Source organism: Atheta coriaria, unplaced genomic scaffold (genome assembly GCF_025399875.1).
Source record: "Atheta coriaria isolate IRGN ID8LTWV9N9 unplaced genomic scaffold, Caltech_Dcor_3.1 hic_scaffold_1_pilon, whole genome shotgun sequence".
In the NCBI taxonomy this organism is placed as follows: Eukaryota; Metazoa; Arthropoda; class Insecta; order Coleoptera; family Staphylinidae; genus Dalotia; species Dalotia coriaria.
Genome location: NW_027045443.1, coordinates 1,910,224 through 1,925,274, shown reverse-complemented (window position 1 = coordinate 1,925,274; position 15,051 = coordinate 1,910,224). Strand labels below are relative to the sequence as shown.

The window sequence follows — 15,051 nt, the reverse complement described above, 5'->3', positions numbered from 1 at the left end:
CACCTATTCATTTTCTCATTAATATTCCAACACATCGACGCTGCAACGCTTAAATTTCGTACGGTGAAACGTATTAAACACCATTTGTCGATGGAGTGTTATGTGTGTGTCAATTAACATTAAATATACCGTGATACTTTTACATTGTTTAGGCAGCTAAACTAAAATTCCTAATTTTTAGATTTGAGTGATTTCAATTTATTGCGCAAATTTTTATAATTTTAAAATATCTTATCTTGTAGAGAATTTCCCGTAGATTAGGAATTTGCAATCCGTTCCTTTCTATCTCTTTTAGTTTACGAGATAATCGCAATTGAAAAAACTTCCAAAAACACAAAAAATTACTTTATTTGACACTTTTAGTTACTGTTTCTGAACTTTTGCCCCATGAAATAGAGATTTTTTATTGTATTATTTTATAAAGAATTTTCCAAAGTTTCAGAATCATCAAATCGTTGGTCGTTAGCGCTTTTAGTTTAGTAGATATTCGTGACCGAAAATTCTCAAAAAAAATATAATTAAGCAAAATATGATTTTTGCCCAATTTTGGTTATGAATTATTTTTGACTTCTCATATATGAATATCTCATCTTATAGAGAATTTCACGTAGATTAAGAATTTTCAATCCATTCCGATCTATCGCTTTTAGTTTACGTGATAATCGCAATTCTAATTTGTAAAACTAAATTAAAAATTTAAAAAGTGAATTGTTTCAATTCAGTATTTTAGCTCAAACAAAAAAATTCTAAGCTGCGAAATGTAAATTGGTCATCGAATTTCCTTTATACGCCTCGCAGTCGCTTAGTGGCCTGCCTCGAAACGAGTAGGTAATCTTTATTATAACTGTTCATCAATAAACAACAACAACTTGCACGTAGTTGGTAAATACGAGTATAACTGCGACCATTCGACAATTCCGACGCGTAGCTCGACCGCATGATCTGGCGTGTGTTGTGCAAAAGGCACACACAGGTACGCCGAGTTTTCTTCGCGTTTGAGAATCTCGTTGGCGAGGCACGGTGCTCTCTTCGCGCTCGGTTTGTCGGATTGTATGACTCCCGCATCCCGTCAGCGGAGTCTCGGTTACGGTTTTATGTTCCATTGCGTTCGCCTGCCATCCACGCCGAGGACGCCGGACTGTTATAATAGATCCACTATGATCGACTATTACTACTAACGCGACTCGTGGCTACACAAATTCTGATGTATACACGCGATCCTCTGACAGGGAGCATTTTTCGATTGAATTATTACCAACACGATCGGCTCTCCGGTCATTTTTTTCCTCCGAACTTCAACTTGACATTAAACAAATAACTTCTTCTACGCTCCACTTAAGCTTTTGATGATTTATTTTTCGTTTGAGTTGTGATACAAGCACCGAACGCATACAATGTACACATGAAAATAAAACTGTGTAAGTGCTTATTTTGATTATCCTGTAGAGTAGTAAAGCGACGCGTATTTTATTGGTGGACATTTGAATAAAGTTTTTTTTTTGCTGTACGGCGGGAAAAATCGCAGTTTACATTCGGTGACCGCGCGCGAGTAATCGATTGCAATGCTAACAAAAGCCAAACACTTCAATAAAAGCGAACACAAAACCAAATTGGCAATACGGCCGTATTGTGGCCGTGGCTAAAACAGGACATGAAGACCTATTTAAACGCCTACGGGGCCCGTGTATTCCGTTTCAGCGCGAGCGCGCGACTTTTTCGACTGAAACACATCGCAGTGCATTGTACGCGAGATAATCCGGCGTCGACAACTTCTTCTTCTTCTTCTTATTCTTGCCACCACTCGCGCCAAATAATAAAAATCCCCAACTCTTGAGTATGAGGTTCGCCTTGCGGTCGCAGTGACATTTTTACTCAATTCGTGGTTGACGCGAGGTTAATTCGCGACCGCAAGCAACAGTTGTGTCGATGTGTGGTGTGCGCTTTGGCGAAAACCACTCGATAGTTTATTAACTAACAATCGACGCGGCCGCGGCGGACTCATTAAACTATTACGCGCCGAAGGAGCGCGCGCAACCAGTTATTACGCGCCCCGCCGATTTGCATGTTAAGTGCGTTTCGTCTAAATTTAGCACGTCGTTAATTAATTGTGTTTTCAACGCCTTGCCGCTGCTTTCCGCAACACATTCGGCGCGTCCCCCATATCTCTCGTTTCGTCTTGGTGTCGTCTTGCGCGCACTGACGAAGAGAAGAGAAAAAAAAACCAACACACCGACGAAAAATAATTAGCATAATAAACGCTGAGGCAATCGCGCGCGCCTTTCATGACTGCGCGTCGCGCGCCGATAAAATGGGTGTAGTCGATTTGGTGTGTGTTTTTGGCCTTTAAAATAAGCACCTAATTGACAGTCACATTAAATGGAAATCAATCATTCGGATTTTTTTCCGTTGCTTCCTTCGCTTCAGCCGTGCTGTGGATGGATGACGTTCGATATTAGCCTTCGTCTTCTTCTTCGGCTTCGCGTCCGTCGCTTGGTATCACCTATTTAATTCATTATGCGTCGCTGCTCGCTCGGCTGGCCCGACACAAAGCCGCAGAGACTCGCCTCTTCGAGTACGCGGCTAATAGACCTACTACACGTTTCGTTATACTTATTAACATTTTTCGTCCTATAATTCGAACAACTACGGCCCGATTGAATCCGCTGCATACGAATTGATTCCACGACCGGTTGGAATGATTTTAGGCAGGGTTCGTCCTCATGTCAGTGTCAATCTTCGAAATTAAATTCAAATTTATTCAATTATCGAGAGCGCGTGTGTTTTTTATGATTAACGTTTCGATGTCTCAATGCGTCAATGTTCCACGCTGGCGTTTCGTAATCCCTAATCGAATTCGTAACGATCCATCCCGTCCGGTTTAATTACGAATAAAAAATAATGCTTAATGATAATTAACAAGCACTTACCCTTTTTTTCAGCGCGCGTGTGTGTGTGGAGCGAGTGGACGCGTTGTCCCGTTGCGCGCGTCGCGCTGCGCCTCATTGTGGCGTGTTAATTAAGCCTTTACAATTAGCTGAATTCCAATTGATGCTGTTGATTGGCTCTCTGCGGAGCTGCCCCGAAGAGGAAGAAGAAGAAGAAGACGTCCAGGCAGCGCCGCATCTGCAAGCAGTGAGATAAAAACGGCACGTTTTAGCAACGGCGCGCAAGCTATGACAACACAGGTCGGCGAGTCGTCGCCGATGGTGTTGCGAATGTTAATTAAACACCTAATTAAATAATCCACGGGCGCGCGCGTCGCGACCCGGGTGTATACGCACACGCCGCGGGCGACGTGCGATGCGCGTTTCTGTAATTAGTCCGCGCATTTGCTCCACGGCAGCACATCGCTTGTTAGTTAGTCGTTAGTTAGTTAGTTGCCCCGCAATTGGCAATTCCAATTGCGGCCCCGGCGACAACCGCATGCGCATGCGAGCCGCGAACTGTTTAACTAAAACGCGATCGGCCGGGCCTTAACGAGAGACCGTCCAAGTGCTTCGGCTGCGGGAAAACAGAATTCGATTAACAGAAACGATTAAATCGCGTGCATTTCTTCGACTTCCAGTTGGACGCTGGTCGCTTGCGCGCACATCCCGCCGTCGGAAGAAACGCGCGGCTGAGTTGTGAGCGAAGATGCAAGCGACGCGCGTTAAACTAGTTTTTCGCATGTACCGCGAACATGCGATCCGCGATTCTCCCCATGGCATAAAAGTTGGCTAAATTTATGACGAAAAACATAAATTGCCTGCGTTACCCACGTTATCGTACACAACGAAATAATTGGCCAACGTGCGCCTAACATTTACGCGGAGAAGAAGAAAAAAAAAGGCGGAATATAACTCAATAAAAATCAGTGCTTATGTGCGCGCCCGTGGATTAGAAGAATCCGAGCGCGATATAAATGCAAAACCGCATTATAATATTTCTGCCATCAGCATCCGAATCACACAATCACGGCATCTCCGCGCGGCCGCGGAATAAAATCAATTTGAAGTTTTATTTGTTGATATTTGCCCGAATGGGAGCGCGACGCTAAACGCTGCTGCGTGTTGCGAAAGGGATTAAAATAAAATTTGAATAAAATGTAGAAACATAACAAAGTTGTTTAGAGCCTCACACGTGTCAACTTTACATTTTATTCAAATGTCCGCCCGTAAAAATCGCGCTTATCCACATAACGCATAATTTATAACAAAATGCCTTTTAGGAGTTTTTCCATTTACCATTTAATAAAAAGCACACGAGGAAGCCGGCAATGTTTCGGAATGAAAAATGATAACGTAATGCTGTTGTCGTCTTTATACCGTACGCTGATTAGTTATGTCGGGGCGCGCGCTTGATGAATTAGTCTTGTATGGACAGCCGGTATGTGGTAAAACAATATTAGGCATGTATCTCATCTATTTGTTGGTAAATATATGTAAGTACTTGCTTACAAACAATATGAATAGTGATCACGACGGATGTTTGGACGTCTGCAATATGTTTGGAGCGTTTGGAAACGGTCGTAGGTGTATGAAAAAGGTTAAACTCTTGTTTCTTGCTCGCTTCGCGCAGCGATTTACATTTTCTACGTGATATTCAACGGGCTGAGCAAACGACACCAAAACCGAACACTTAACTTGAGACTCGAAATGATTGAGACGAAAATCGGCGTATAACTTTTGCGCGTGCGATTGCGTAACGTTTTGATTCGATTTCTGCGTCGATGATAAACGGTGCACTTTAAATGCTTCACATATTTTATTTGTTGTGGATTTATCAGCGAATAAAATAAGTGCCAGGAGTGGCAATGGGCGTGCGGGAGAAAATGCGCGCTTTCGGTGGTTTCGACTTAATTAACTCCTTATCGTTGCGCGCGAGTAAATTAAAGCTCGAAATTAGTGCTCATCGGTCGCGGCCGAGATCATCTCGTCTGCGGCTTCCATAATCGTCGACTGGTTTTTCCGTCGCGCGCGGGCCGCGAATGCCTCGCCGGTCGCACGTTTTTTCCCCTCAGTTTTCGTTAAGTGGCAGTCGTACCTTAACGTCTCCTGCGCTATTTATCGAGACGCGGTGCGCTTGCAGAGATTGAGCTGCGATCGCGATTGCGCGTTTTTTGTGGCGTCGCCGTCCGCCGAGAGCGCGCGCGGCACGTGATTTCCTGCTTCGATTCGAAAACGCCGATCGAGCGGCAAAATCGATCATCCGGCATAAACAGTAATTAACGATAATTACATCGCTCGAATCCGGCGCGCGGGCAGTTTTTCGGCGCGACGCGCGCTTTCGTAACTTCATTTCGATTCGGACTTGGAGGAAAAGGGCAGAGATGCGTGCGGCGCTGGTAGAAAACTGAAAGAAACGCCGCGATGAAATTAATTAGCGATGCGAAGGCTCTGTTAAGGAGAGTTGCTGAGCGCCAGGAAGCGACGCAGCGGGGCGCAGATTTTCAATTAAAAATTGAAATTATAAAAAAACCAGTGAGTTCATTACGAAATTGAATCGGAGTCGAAAAAGCAGTGATTGTTGCTGTGGCGGTGGCGCAATTAAGCGGCGTCGATTTCTATCGCGAAATCAAATGATGAAACGAGCCGGGCCCTGCGCGATGCGGCCGATCGGATTTGAAAGGCAGGCACGAAAATTAATGAATCAATAAATGACAAGCACCACTCCAATTTGCAATAATTCATCCGATATGTAAACGATAAAAGCACCGCAAATATGGGCCGCATTGTGGTGCGCGCGCGTTTTAATAACTGCGCGTTTTTATCGGCCGAGTTTTCACTCGCTGCTTACGGTGAATTATGTAAAAGGAAACAATAAAATGCGAGGCATCCGAAACGGCGTGCACGCCGCGACTTATAAACACAAATAGTTGTAGACCGACGTAATCGTAATAGTCGCGGCTGTTATAATAGGAATAAATTTTGCATTTTTTAATGAGCGCGCAGAGATAAACCCGGCCGAGCGCTGAACACATGTTGTCGTCCGCATCGCCTATCGCATCGCCTATCGCATCGACAACAGGCATCGACTAATTTTATAGTTTCATCTGTTTAGGCTTGTCCGTGTCCGTGCGTTATTTATTCATTTATTTATTTATGTCAATTGCTCCGCTTCGCTCCCATCCATCCATCCGCGTCGCGCGTTCATCAATATGTAGGTATCGCGGATGCGTTTCGGACGAAAATTAGCCTCACGCGTTTTCTGCGCCGGCGTTTAATTTCGATTTTTTGCCGCCGCCGCGGGTCGCGAATGCAAATGCAGAGACACGCGAGCCGAGGAGGAACTTCGAAGTTCGCGGAATGACGTGGTCCGAAGAATCCCGATCCTATGTACGGATGACACTTATTGCCGTGTAATTCACGGTAATGTTCTACGGCTTCATTATATCGGCGACGAGCTAATGCCGTACGTGCACGGCTCGTTCACGTCGCGAAGACGCGCGACACATACGAGATTCTCATTTTGCACGACTCCACTACCATCCAAAAATCACCAGGGACCGCAGACGTTTTATTTTATTTTAAAGGTAAAAACAATTTAAAGCAGAAAAATTTAAATAGAAATTTTCCGAAAATCATAAAAATTAATTTTTACACTGTCCAGCACAGTGATGGAATTTCGCGCGTAGGATTCGAAGGAGTGTTGAGAGTGGTGCGATCGTAACCCTCAAAGGCCGTTAAGATTGCGATTGTTATTTGTTATAACGATCATCGATTTTCCTCCATATTAAGATTCAGATCTGCGCGCACCGGACAACGATTAATCTTGCTCGAACAACGCGCGCACTTAATGTCTAATTAAATTCGCCATAGCATACGTCTTGCGTCCGGGCGCGCGCAAATGCACGCGCAACACGTTCCGATATCGACGTGCATCTAATGCTAGTTAATATAAAATTTTACTGCGTGTTCGAGCGCGGCTAATACGCAGGTTGATGTTGGCGGAGGCATCGGGCGTCGTTAGGCGCGATGCGCGGACGCGTCGAGCGTGCATTAAAAGGCGTAATAAACGCAGAACGCGATCGCCGTCGCCGCCGCCGACACGCGGAGGACCCGAGCAGCGCGCGATATTTGTGCGCGCCGGATTAGATTTATGGATCAATTCGGTTTTAATAACACGTGTCGACCGGGGGACTCACATGCGTGCGCGCATATTTTCGATACTTTTCGATCGACTCTGCGCGCGCGCGCGCACACCGTGGGCAAAAAGAACTCCGAAAGCTATTTGCATAATTAGCGAGATACCTGCGCATCCACATGGACGATGCGGGCTTAATTAATCTACTTAACTTGCGCACTTCCATAACCTGCTTAATTGCGCCGGAAAAAACTCGGCGCGCAGCGCACAACCAGAGCAGAATATTTAATAAAGTGCGCCAACAAAAAATTGTGATTGCGAATCGGGACAAGTCACCTCGAGAGCAGAGTTTTCAGTTGTAAAACGCACAAGTCATAAACGCGAATGTTTAATTATTGTGTGTGTGTGTGTAAAGTTGAACAACAAATCATAATAATTGGCTTGTCTTGCAGGCCGCTAAATTCTAATATCAACAATATCATAATAAATAGATATGCGTTCCACGGGGTTATTAATAAATGTAAATGAACGACATGCCTAATGGCAAGCGGCATTAACGAACGTGCGAAAACCGCGTCGCGCAAAAAATTCGCCGGCGATTAGAAATAAATGAAAACAACCGCGGCCGGTGATTGCGGGACGCGTTTGAATTCTATTAGACTGCCGGCAGCCGCGTCGCGGATTATGATAATTACACAAACGGCAACAAGTGGATGGAAAAAATCGGTGTGTGTGTGTGTGTGTCCAGCGTCTCTCGTCCAGCGACGTCCGACCGCGTCCAGCCAGCCGCGTCCACTGTTCACTTCTCACGCATGCCGCTTATTAATTCGCAGCTAAACCGATTTGACAGCTCCAGCTCGATATCGCTATCGCGCTGCTCATTAGCCGATATCGTGCGATACCTCGCGCCGGCCCGATATATGCATTTATCGTTAATTAGTTTTCATTATAATAAATTATGCGTTCCGTAATGAAATGCGAGCGGCGTCGCGACTTGCGACATGCACGCAGCGGAAGTGGGCAGAGGCGGTCTTAAGAAATGTTGGCTGCTCTCCGCGCCGCCGGCGCGAGGGGGGATCGAGAATGGAGCGAATTGTGGATTGCGGATTTGGCGTCCTCGTAAACGCCGATGGAAAATTATGCGCGCTCGAAAATGATTTATTGCCGCATGAATTTGCTGAATTGCGCATTTGCGCTTAATTAATGCGCATTGGCTGGATGTTTGTTTAGTTGTGTCGATGCATACACACTTTGTTCACCGGCCGATCAATTGTGCACGTTAATATTAATCGCATTAATAAAACTAATTAGCTGGATTAATTACGTGTTGCGTGCATTTGCAAAAAACTATTGTTATTGTGAAATAATCCATAAAATATTATGCCAGGTGGACGAAAAAATTATTTACTTACAAGAATAATGAGTATCCAGCGCCATTTTGTTTCAATTTAATTTAAACGCCTTGATTTGCAGTTTCTAATGAGGTTAAATATACGCTCGAGTTTAATTCGGATACAAGCAAGAAAAAAAAAGCGATAAAATAATACAAGCAATAAAAGAAAAATTTATGGCCCGGAAGAACCAGTTAATCATTCATAATATGCCCAACAAACCAAACGTAATGCATTGTTGGCAACATTCAAGTAAAGTTCATAAAATGTGTATTTAATTAATGCGCGCTGCCTTATTTGCTCGCATTATTTGAATATTTATTCTTCGCATAAACGCTCCTCAGGTTCGGGTGCATGTCGGTCGCGATTGTTAATATCGAAGAAACTGATTAGATTATGTTCGCCTGAATCGTTCGTTAAAAGCTCGGAGCGTGCAGCCGCGAAAAAGTAGCGGCGAAAGAATCGATTTGTTTAGCACACAATTAAATTAAGTTAAATGCCAGCGCGGCGATTGCGCGACTTCGAGCCGATTGAATATCGGAATCGGCCTTTGGGCATGTTCGATTCGTCGGGAGATCTTTTACCTAACAAAAGCACTTTGTATCCAACCACCCGACTACTTCCAAGAGTGAACTGAAACTAATGCCGCGTCGAGATCTAATTGATTGATCTAATAGTCGTTCTATTGCGTTTAATGTTTCGTTTGATCAATTTATTTTGTATTTAATTTAAAGTGATTGGATAAATTGTTCTGGAAAAGTGAAATTTTATCTTTTTTGGTCAAAAAATGAAAATAAAGAAAGAAAACGCAATAATTTTGCAAGTTTTATACCTGAACGTAGCGAATTTCAGTAGGCCTGCGATGGTAGTTGGTAGATGATAAATTTCAGCCGACATGTCCGCGATCTATTTGTGCGTCCCTGTCAGAGCGCGCGCCGTTTATGCACGTAAACGGTGTGAAAAGGTCAGACAAACGGCAAACCCGCCGCGGCCGGTCGCGCGCGCGCTACGTGCTTCTTATTTCAGAATCGCACCTCGCGGACTCCGCCAACTCCTCCGACGCTGCCCGCAGCAGGCACGTCGTGCGTTATACGCTCGTAATCTCGGAAAATACTTTGCTCGCACTTTAATTCTCCGCCAGCCAGCCGAGCGCGCGTCTTATCCACCGCCGGTCCATACGTTTAGTCGGTGAGTGAATTGCCCATTTCAGCTTATTATTGGCGAAACGTGGCGGAGTCACAGGGCACGGGGGCAAGTGCACACCTAAATTCGTGTGTGTGTGTGTGTGTTACCACTGCCAGAATTACGGCGGGCTGTCAAAAAGCTTCCCAATTAATCACGCTCTTTGTGTTGCGCGAAGTTTCATACCGGTGATATTTTGGCAGCACAGGACCGGATTGTAATTTAATATTATTTTAATAAAAAAAAATTATATTTAATTTATTTTTTTACTAAAGAAATTTTTGTTTGTATTTGATTGTTTTTTTGGTTGGTGGATTGATTTAAACTAAACGGCGTTCCGGCACTGATGTGGTAGCCGAAGAAATCGAGGATCGGCACGAGGTTCTATTAACCCACACGCGCGCGCGTGCTGCGCTCGACGCACGAAACCAACGGTTTCGAACAAAAAGTTTAACGCGTTCGGTGGAGAGCAAATATCATCGCGCGGTCATAAACGGACAAAAACCGAAATAAATGGATATTACGCGTAATCGTTGCTAAATTACGCACTGATACTTAGTAATGGACGTACTTATCGTATTGGTTTTTGCGCGCCGTGCGTCCATTCAGCCGCACGCGCATCCTACTTACCTGGAACAAAAAGACATTTAATTAGCGATGCTTACGCCCAGCGTCGAAAACGTTGATATAAAATGCACGCGCGGACAAGAAACAAGCACGAGAAGTGCTTCGCCATGCAAGGCTCGAAGGCTGCGGCAAGTCGTGGCACGGCGCACGAGAAATTCCGATCGCACAAGATATTTGTTATAAAAGACATAACTGATAATTACAAATTGCCGCGGCTTCCTCTTTGCGTTTGCATATTAGCGGTGCACGCTGAAATATTCGCCGGCCGACGCTTTATTCTCTGCAATGCGGCCGCGAATTCCCTTCGGTCTTCCGTTTTATATTCTTTCATTTATTTGCACTTAAGTTGAACGCTGAAGGATTTGGATTCCGCCGGCGGTATGTGGCGGAGTTTCGAGGGAGATGAATGAAACCACGCACTCGCCGATTTCTCCATTTCTGCGCGCGCGATGCGCACTTTTATTAAGTCATGCGTTTTACATTATGGACGTTATTAAATTCAAACGGAGAGGATACGTTTATGTGTTTTATCTTCGCTGCGTTTAATTAGGAAGTGCGTGCGATTACCACTCGCCGCGCACGCACACTTGAATAAAACATTCTTGCATTCTAACTTCTTCAATTTGTTTTTTTTTTTTTATTGTTCGCGAAATACATTTCTTTAATGGCGGTAATATTTTGAGCGTTTTTATGTAAAACAAATGCGATTTGCGTCAGAAAATTACAAAGTCAAAATTTCGCAAGCCGAAATTAATTAGATTCGCATATTGTGTTAATTGCAGCACAATAGCGGATCGTCGGCATAATGCGCTCATTAATTGTCCGTACGCAGCGAGCGACGCACGCACTCTTTCTTGTTTAATAACGCTCGCAATGCATATATGCAAGTTGGTAATTTTTTAATTAATATATGAAAAATAAAATTGAACGCAACAAAAACCTCATGGGTTGGTATGTTGAATCCGCCGGATGGACGAGACCATTTCATTAGATTAGCGGTGACCACGAAAGTGGCCGCAGCACAACTTATTCATCTTCAACACGAGCAACTTGAACACAACTTGTACACGAGTATGTATGCGCGTACAACTTATAGAAGTTCTACACTTATACAGCTTATACAACTTATTAAACTTATTAATAATAATAAGATGGGTTGCGCCTGCTTGCAGACATCCAAGCTCGCTTCGCGGCCTAATTAAATTGTCAGGGTTCGTCGCTTGCTCGCGCATTTCTGCCGGAATGCATTCGACGCAGCGGCGCGCGTAAATTGGGCGTGCGATTATGACGCACATGGGGGAAATTATTCGTGGCAAGAAATCGATCCCGTATACCCATACTGACAAAAAAACAACAACTTATTTTAACGCGGTTAGATTGAGTTTCGCTGACTTTGCGGTGCGTTGCGGCATGTTACGGACGAGTAAAGTGGAAATAAACGAAATAACTTGCTCGGTTTGTGTTCGTCGTCGTCGTCTTCTTCTTCTTTGAAACTTTGATTGTTGTTGTAAAAGTTGGCATTCTAGCGTGTTAAGTTGTGTTAAATTGCTTGCATGACGCTCATTGAAATCTCCGGTCCGCCGCTTTGGTGACTTTTTTACCCTTTAACGAATTACACAAAACACACGACGGCTGACGTGCAACATAAACAAGCACCACAAAGTCAGTTGAGTACGAAGCGCACGCCGAACTTCAAAGCAAACTTAGATTTTTTCATGTTTCGAATTATTATTTTAAGCAAAATAGCAACGTAAAAGTGCTTTTATGCTTCGGAGTATTAAAGCAAATGGGCACGCGGAGGAAAAAAAAACGCCGCTTGTTCTATCTCCGCGGCGCGCGCGCGCTCTTTTCGCTCGTTTCGCTGGAAATTCTTGAAAGAAACATAGGTAGTGCTTGAATGGAAGTAGTAGGTGCGGACGCACGATCCGACAAACAGACAAGACGTCGAAACGACTGGAAACAACAACAAACTGGAAGCCGAAAAAATGAACTAGAAGCTCGGAGGAAAGAACTTTGGCGTGTGCACCGCGAGCAAACATTTGCGCGAAAGGACAATATGATACAAACTTAACTTGATAGAGATCATTTTTAATCGATAAAGTTCATAAATTTTCTTGAGAGTTAAAAGGTACTTACATTTTTGCCTGATAAAAATCCACTTGCTTTTAAAACACATACAACTCGTGCGACGTGAACCGCAAACGACACAAACTTTTTTGTTCACATAACCAAATTTAATTAATTTATAAAATCAAATTTTTGTTTGTATTTTTAATCGAATTATCTGGCGGTTTTTGCGAGTTGTAAAAAGTTAAAAAGTGAATCAGCTGATTGGCACTACGCGCGGGATGAAACCGGACCGGATGAAAGCACAAGTCTCGAACTTCTTCGCCGGATGGTGGAACAACACTTTGCGTGCTGGAGGACCGCGCGGCGGCGGCATCGACGGCGGTGCTCGGCGCGTTCACCAAACACATGTTTTTCCGGCGGTCGGCGCGCGACTCTGGCGCCGTGTTTGTTGTGTTGTTGTTGTTTAGTACAAAGTCTGCGGCGGAATGATGCAGCAGCCCGGCGGAGAGAACTAGACCACTCCCGCCACCGGTCATCGTCTACTACAATGCGACCTCACGCACACGCATACACACACCGACACACATACACGGGCGGCGCGCGCGCGTTCGCGCTCTCGGTTCTTGCTCCGCGACTCTTCGCGCTCTTCGCGGCCGAGGACCCGGGGAGCAAAGCGTGTTCCTCCCGGGGCGAGTAAGTGCGCAACGCGACGTGCACACGTACCTACATGCTGCACGTGCACCAGATGATCATCCAGCGGGAGACACGAAAAACGGGATTTCGTCGGCATCCCTCACCTCGATGGCGTCTCACCTCGGCGCGAAGGGCGGAATGTGCGTTTGCCGCGCGCGCGGATTGCAGCCGATCGAACGGCGCACTGTTTATGGAGTTATTAACTCCGGACCGCGGTGACTTTAATGCGCCGCGGTACGCAGGAAGCATGCCGGACGAGCCCGGTGACTTTAACGCCCGGCGGAACGCCAGATGATTTGACATTAAAATGCAAAATTACGCCTTTGCGCGCCGAACACATTTCGATAGAAACATAAGTAAGACATAAATTTTGTTTTATCTTTTACACTCGAGTGTTTTATTTAAATATTAGATATACACACGTAGGTATGACTTTTACAGTTCGCAGCAAAAGAAGAAAAAAAACTTATTAAAATGCATGATCACTGCTCGCAAAATTGACTTTGACGAAATTCCAGCTGCGAATTGAACAGTTTTTGACTATTTATGGGTGTGAGATTGTCGGCTTACAGCGCAAAAATTACGGTTTCTTGTCATTTGTATTCATTGATCAGAATGCCTCAAAGACTTCCTTAATTACAATCAGACTTAAATTTAAAAAAAAACTTTTTCGTTACTTTGGTATCTCTTATATCAATCTTCTAGCCCATAAAACCATCAACAACTAAATTTTAACTTATTTATTAAAATTAATCAGTTCTGATAATTCTTCTCATAATTTTCGATAAATTATTCAAGTAAAGCATTTATATGCAGATTTTTCAGGCTGTTTAAATTAAATAGCCGAATAAATTTATTTGTGACGTATATGGATGTCCGGACCAATAAAACAATCAGCGACTGCGATGTTGAACATATTTATTAAAAGCGTTTTCGATAATTTTAGCGCGAGAAACAAAAACTTTCCAGTTTTAGTCTAAACTGGTCGATTTAATAAGGAAGTTTATAATGTTTTGAATAGTTTCAGTTTATTAACACGAACCGGCCGCGAGTCGTGGGATGCGCGCGATCGAATTTCTAAATCAAGCCCGTGTGTAAACGAAACCTGTTCGCGGACAGTTCGCGAGCATAATATTTATAATTTTGAGCGATCCGAGGCGAGCGATGTGGCGGGCCGGCCGCGCGATATAAAGTAGCATTACGTGTGGCAAAGTGCTACCGGTTTTCATGTCAACTCTCATTAAAAGCGCTTCGAAATTATTCGTCGCCGCGTTTGCGCGCATCCCGTCCGCCGGTGATACAGCGGATACGCGACGCACTTACGTGTACATACGGCCGGTTTACTCAAACGGTCAACTTTTAGTGTTTGATAGCAGTCCTTTAACTTCTTTACGACGAGGCCCGCAAGGACTCGGCGCGCGCGCGCCGCTCTTTTTGCTGCCGCTGCCACTTCGATAGAGTATCGGGCCGCTTCGTTCCGACGGTGATTAAACATCGTGAAGTATCTAAGACGTTACTTAAGTAAACAACGTCGGAATGTCTTTTTCTGCCTTATCAATGTCGGCATTAATCTCGGCGCGCTGCTGCCGCGCGCCTGGTAGCTGGAGCACACAATGCCGCATTTTTCGTCGATTATGTTTTGGTGAATTTGTGTTTTAAGTAATTTTTGTGGTAAATATGCGCGGCGCGTCGTCATGAAAGCATCCGCGACTCGTTGTTATATGATGGACGCGCGGTGGCTAATATACAACACGCTGGATCTCGAGATCCACGGCGGGACGAAAACGAAGAAATAATGAGCGCCGATTACGCTGCTTTTAATTGCGCCAATTACTCATTCATTTCGTTTTCAACGTCTCATCTCTCCATCATTTCATCGCTGGAACGCGGATTGGTTTCGTCTATTTATTACTGCGACTTGCAGTCCTTTAACTCGCTTCGTTTCTGATGAAAATGCTTGTGATTCGAGTGTAATTGCGTTTTGATTTTAATCGTGTGTTTGCGTCCGCGGACTTTCCACGTTCTG

General features: G+C 44.5%; 1 protein-coding gene across 2 annotated transcripts in view; it reads right to left on the bottom strand.

Annotated features, from left to right (window-relative positions):
* Nucleotides 1–12,804, bottom strand: part of LOC135794259 (uncharacterized) — a 36,236-nt gene extending 23,432 nt beyond the window's left edge. For both annotated transcript variants that reach the window (XR_010548856.1, XM_065305469.1), the window contains exons 1-2: nucleotides 12,399–12,804; nucleotides 2,928–3,123 (exon numbers count right to left, since the gene is read on the bottom strand). Coding sequence is in view for 1 of the 2 variants with exons in the window: in XM_065305469.1 (XP_065161541.1) it covers nucleotides 2,928–3,003 (76 nt within the window). In the remaining variant the exon portion in view is untranslated. The remainder of the gene's footprint in view (nucleotides 1–2,927; nucleotides 3,124–12,398) is intronic.
* Nucleotides 12,805–15,051: the final 2,247 nt, after the last annotated feature.